Source organism: Dendrobium catenatum, unplaced genomic scaffold (assembly GCF_001605985.2).
Source record: "Dendrobium catenatum unplaced genomic scaffold, ASM160598v2 fragScaff_scaffold_1116, whole genome shotgun sequence".
Classification (NCBI taxonomy): Eukaryota; Viridiplantae; Streptophyta; class Magnoliopsida; order Asparagales; family Orchidaceae; genus Dendrobium; species Dendrobium catenatum.
In genome coordinates this window covers 318,336-324,383 of record NW_021319578.1, presented here as the reverse complement: position 1 = coordinate 324,383, position 6,048 = coordinate 318,336, and the positions used below count along the sequence as shown (strand labels likewise).

The 6,048-nt window shown below is 37.9% G+C and overlaps 1 protein-coding gene across 1 annotated transcript; it reads right to left on the bottom strand.

Annotated features, from left to right (window-relative positions):
- Window positions 1-233: 233 nt before the first annotated feature.
- LOC110116698 (methylesterase 3-like) lies at window positions 234-1,515 on the bottom strand. Its single transcript, XM_020850388.1, has 3 exons — window positions 1,144-1,515; window positions 756-896; window positions 234-518 (listed from the first exon to the last, which is right to left on the bottom strand). Exons 1-3 carry the CDS (start codon window positions 1,513-1,515, stop codon window positions 234-236), a joined length of 798 nt encoding a protein of 265 aa, XP_020706047.1.
- Window positions 1,516-6,048: the final 4,533 nt, after the last annotated feature.

Genomic DNA, 6,048 nt, shown 5'->3' with positions numbered 1-6,048 from the left:
TTGTTTGGGACGGTTTTTTTCCTGCTTCTTAAAACAACTTTTTAGTACAAAAATTAAAAATTTTGTACTAAAAAATTGCTTAAAGAAGTAGTAAAAAAAAAAAACCGTCCCAAAGACAATCGAAGTTGCATATTCATATGCTAAAATATAAATCTGCATAGTATTAAAGTGCTTAATGAACAAGCACCAAATGTTCATCACCTCTTCTTATTCTTAGCAACACCAGACAGTGATCACTTAGCATACTTGTCAACAATGCCTGCAATGCATTGGCACAGCTCCTTTGGCTTTGAAAGCATAGCCATATCATCGGCTCCATTAATTTCCATCACCTCTCTCACCGGATTGTTCTGAATCATCCATCTTTGAAAATCTGCACTGATTGAGGCATCGTCGCCACAAACTATATAAATCTTATCGACAGATCCATAGCCTTCTTTGGAAAAGGCTGATTTCTTGCTCAGTTCTTCGTGGAACAGTGATGTTGGCCTCATCATCATACTCGCCAGAGTCAAATCCTGATAATCAGCTCATACTCACCATATTTTTCTCATAAAATATTTACTCTGTACGTAAATGTTACAATTTTTTTTTTTTAAAGAAGAGAGATTTTGGCTACGTTGGGATGGCTTCTCGATCTTAAAACAATTTTTTATATAAAAATTTAAATTTTTACATTAAAAACTGCTGTAAGAAGCAGCAAGGAAGTCGTTTCAAAGGAAGCCTTTTATCTTAAGAAGAATATGTTTAATTACCTCGAAGGTACAGTTTTGATAAAGGGAGGTCGCCAGGAATTTGGGATCCAAGCAGGTGATATGCAATGCGTTGGTGCTTCCTGGGATTATGACTTCCTTGAACTCAACATCTTTGTATGTTTCGGGTGACCGTTCAAAGTGCTGCTCGCTCAAGCAAAATAACTAATTAGTAAGCTACAAATTAGAGGTGTCAATATTTGACACGACACGAAATCAGACCCGTTCCGACCCGTTTACATACCCGGGACGGGTTAGAGTCGACCTGTTTGAACCCAGGTCAGTTCCGGGCTCGACCCAAACCCGACTCGAAACCTAATTTTAACACCCCTACTACAAATCATATGTTCGTAAACTAGTAATTAGCAAAACTGGCATAATAAATTAAAACCTGATCAAATATATAAGAAGGTGGATGGTTAGTGTCAGGCATCATTGCCGATACAAAGACTGCAACGGCTATCTTTTCAGGAAACTTATCCATGGCTAAAGCTAAGCTTATGCCACCAAACATGTGCCCAACAAGAATGATTTTTTCATCATCAGGGACTTTGGAAATCAAGTCAATCAACGGTTGGGAATAATCATCAAAATTCGTGACATCTTCAGGCAGCCTTCGTGGATCAGCACCACAGGCTGCGAGATCAATGGCTGTAACTTCATAGCCTTGATTTCTCAGTATGGAGACCACCTTGTACCAGCACCAAGCTCCATGGCAGGACCCATGAACAAGAATGATCCTCATGGATTGGCTTCTGCTCATCTTAATCTCTCTCTCTCTCTCTCTCTCTCTCTCTCTCTCTCTCTCTCTCTCTCTCTCTCTCTTCCCCCCCTCTCTCTATTTATATACTATTCGATCACCAAGGAAAAATTATTACATGCTGCGCGCTCGGATTTGTCTGGAGGCGAATCCGAACACGCCACGTCACCCGGAACCGGTGCATCCGGGTGATGTGGTGCATCCAAATTCGCCTCCGGTGGATTCAGACGCAGCACGTAATAATTTCTCTTCAGCTAGGCAGGCCATGGAAGTGCTGTTAAATGTTCAGTTAACTTTCTCGTTAACTTCAATGCATGTAAAGGGTAGAAGAATCAGAAAGGCGATTATTACGATGTAAAAATTGGAGTCAACAGAAAGCTCAAAACATTGCATTCATTCTCTGTTGTCCATTTGCTCCCAACATACTGTCGGTACTATGTGTACATGTTTGCATTTATGAATATATGCATAAGAAAAATAGAATGATCAGCATAAATCTAAAAAGAAATAATTGACCTTAAAATAATTAAATTGGGTGATTAGCCGGTTAGTTAATAAATGAATTGGGTGATTAGCCGGTTTCTAGCCTAAGGTTTTATTTTGAGACAACTTTCATGCTGCTTTATTTTTTTATATCATAATCATATTTTTTTTTGACACAAATTTTTCGAGCTTTCAAAAAAATTTTATAGTAGGAAGCTGCTTTATGTAACAATTTTTAAAAAGTTATTTTTTCACAATAGTTTTATAAGTTACGATCATCCCTAATGAACCTTTTTTTTTTTTAACAAAATTTTATATATTAAAAGACAACCAAAAGGATACAACAGCAAAAAGAAAATTAAAACAGACAAAAGACAACAATAAGGAAAAAATAAGCTAAAAGCGAGCTCAGAATTTGGTCAAGGCTCCCAACGTCCCAGTCATCCCACACGGACCCTCCAGTAAAGTGTAAGCAAAGAACCATCGAACCATCCCGAACAGCACACCATGAAACGACATGCAGCAAGACGGAGAAGACGAAGCGGCTAGGGCAAAAGCCCTAGCCATCCTCCGGGAGCGCAAGCGTGACAGAGAAAAGGCATTTTTTTTTATCCCTAATGAACCTTAAGGCTTTGTTTGGGATGACTCTATCACTGCTTTGCTTTTAAAAATGCAACCATAGTTTTTATTTGATCAGTGTTTTTAAGAATTTTTTGTGCCAAGAAGATTCTTTTTTGCAACAACTTTCAAAAAAGTTACCTTCTCCATGTTAGTTATGTCTGGAATCTCATTGTGTTAATCAATTGAGTTGTACTATATTACCTCTCCTCTAACCCCTTCCTGCTCTACGCTTCTAATAATCAGGAAGACTACATGGTCCTTAGGGACAATATAAGGGTCATCACCCCTCCTACAAACACGCTATGGATTCTCATAGGTGATTTCAACTGTTGTAGGCTCTCCTAGGATAAAACGGGTGGTAAGACCCTTTAGCATAGCAGGTTAGCTAATTTTAACACATGCAAGCTTAAGGGAATTAGCTTCAGTGGAGAACTTTTACACATGGTATAATCGACGTCTTTATAATCCTATCCACGTTAAGCTTGGTCGTGTTTTGGTGAATGATGCTTAATTGGAAGGATAGTTTTCCCTCTTCTTACTATTATACGAAAGTTTTGTCTTGCTTTGACCCTTTCCCCATGGTCTTACAATCGGGTTTTGAGGTTCATAAACATCATGGATTCCTATACAAAAACTACTAGGCAAAGATTGATGCTTTTTTGGAATATGTTTTTCTCGATTTTTTCCTCCCCTGTTGTCGGAAACCCTTGAGTAGGGGTGTCAATATTTGACACGACATAAAAATCTGACCCGGACCCGACCCAAAAAATTTGGGTTGGACCCGACCCGATTTCAAAACAGGTCGGGTTCGAGTTGACCCGACGGGTTGCCGAGTCAACCCGAAAAGCCGTTTAATTTAAAAAATTAGGATTCCCGCCCGCTGCCGGCATCAAGTCCATGGAGCTTAGAATGAGCATTAAATCTAAGAGTCAGGCCAACTCCAATATTGTTGCTTCTCATTTCTCTGACCTGTAAGATAAGCAAGCAACTTGTATAACTCAACTTGAAGCTGATGAACCCATGAATTTGGGTTTAAATACTTGCTTGAAGCATGTAAACCATTGTGTTTTTTATTTCTCTAGTATTTGGGCCAATTAAATTATTCAAAGAGCAAAGGCTAGATGGTTAACAAATGGTGAAGATGATCTGAAATTCTTATATTCCACAATTCGTATGTGCAGAAACTACAAAAGCTCCTCCATTTATTTGGCCTTAGCGGGTTCTTCCTCTTTTGTTGATGCTACTACCTCTATAATTAACCATTTCCACTTTATAATCCCCTACCGCCCCTCACGCGGATGTTAGCAACTTCCCACATGGTGATACTCTCCCTACTAATCTTGCAGCCTCCCTCACATTGCCTATTAATGGATCAGAGATTAAAAATGTTATTTTCTCTGGCTCATCTCTATCTTCTCTAGGACCTGATGGTTTTAATTTTGATTTCTACAAGGCAACTTGGTTAGTTGTGGGGTTGGCTATCTGTAAAGCGGTTAAGTTTTTTTTTTCCAATAATGTTACATGTCAAAAGGTGTTAAGGCTACTGCACTTGCCTTAATCCCTAAAACTAGCCATGCCAACACTATTCATGATTTCTTCACTATCTCACTATGCAATGTCATCTACAAAATTATAGCTAAAATTCCAACTGCAAGAATGAAACCCCTCATGCCTGCTATTATCAAAGAGAATCAACTAGGTTTCATTCACCAGAAGATTTCCACTGATAATGTCATTCTTGCTAAGGAAGTTTTACGTCTTTCTAGAAAATCTTCCAAGTTTAAGCTTATGTGTGCTAAATTGGATATTTAAAAAGCTTTTGACAACGTGTCTAGAAAATTTTTGTTAGAAAGGATGAGTCAAAAAGGTTTTCCCTCCCTTTTCATTCAACATATTAGAGCCTGCATTACGGATGTACTCTACTCTGTTTGCATTGACAATACTCTTGAATGTTTCTTTAATACCAACTCTAGCCTCGGGCAAGGGTGCCCGCTAAGCCCATATCTCTTCTGCATTATGATGGATGCTTCCTCATGCCTCCTTGATAGTGAAAGCTACTTTGAGGGTCTCTCTTTGGATGACTACAAGCTTTCTCATCTCATGTATGCTGATGACTTGCTCATTTTTGGTAGATTCTATGTGCAAAATTGCTCAAATATAAACCAATTGCATTCTACCTTTACCAACTTCACTGGCCTCAATGTTAACTGCAAAAATAAAAAAATAAAAAAATAAAAAAACTGTATTATTCTCCCCCCTCTTGCCCTAATCCATTTGTCATTTCCTCCACCAACAATATCCATGTCCACCCACATTATCTTAACTACCTTGGCATACCTATATCCTGACTTAGAACCAAACTATCTGATTTCTCCCCTCTCTTGGATACAATTAATAACAAACTTTTCGGTTGGAAAGCTAAATTCCTCGGATTCACTATTTATAATTCAATTGCGTACTGGATTAGGTGTTCTATTATACGTAAATCTACCCTCAAATTCATCAACAAACTTTGTGCTAAATTTCCCTTCCTTGGTAACCTTGAGGCTAGGAACATCATCTCATTTCTTGGTCAAACACTTGCCTTCCTAGAGATAAGGACGACATTGCCCTCTGTCCAAGCCATACAATACAATTACAATTGCTCTCTTATCTTCAGGTTGTACAAGACAACCTCCTCTCTTATCTTCAGCTAGAGCTAAGTTCCAATTTAAGATTTCTCATACCAGTCCCATCTCTGTTTATTAGGATCTCTGGCCTTATGGGACTGCTTTGTTTAAGTTACATGAATTTTCATTAATTTGGATTTTTTTTCATATCTAATGATTGTATCTCTGCAATCATTAATGATTAGGGTTTATTTTTACCTATGGAATTCCTTACAGCCTTAGCTCATGCTTTTTGGTCACGGGGAGTTTTTTGTGCTGCTCTCCCACTTACTTGTAATCCTCTTTTACTTGTAATTTCTTTTCATTTTTATGAATGAGAAGCCTAACTTTATCCATAAATAAATAAAAAATTCTGCTAAATAGTATTATTGATGGTCATAAATAAATCAAATCGACAAGTTCCAAGCAGAAATCTAGATCTGGTCTTAATATAATATAAAAAATTATTTAAATTGGCTAAGACTATTTAGGTTTTGTGAAATGAAGTTGATAGAATTTCTACACGTCTGTTGCTTGCCATTACCATCAGGTTCAGGGAGGGGTGTAAGCGAGTTGATTCGAGTCGACTTAAGTTTAGGTCCTTATCAAGCTCGGCTCGTTAGTTGGAAAGCGAGCTCGAGTTAGTCTCACTGTAAACGAGTTTGAGCCGGCTCGCGAGCGATGGAAGGGATTTTTAAATTTAGGCGAGATTTTTAAAAATTAGGCGGGATTTTTAAAATTTAAGTGGGATTTTTTAAAACTTAGTCAAAATTTAGAAAAAAAA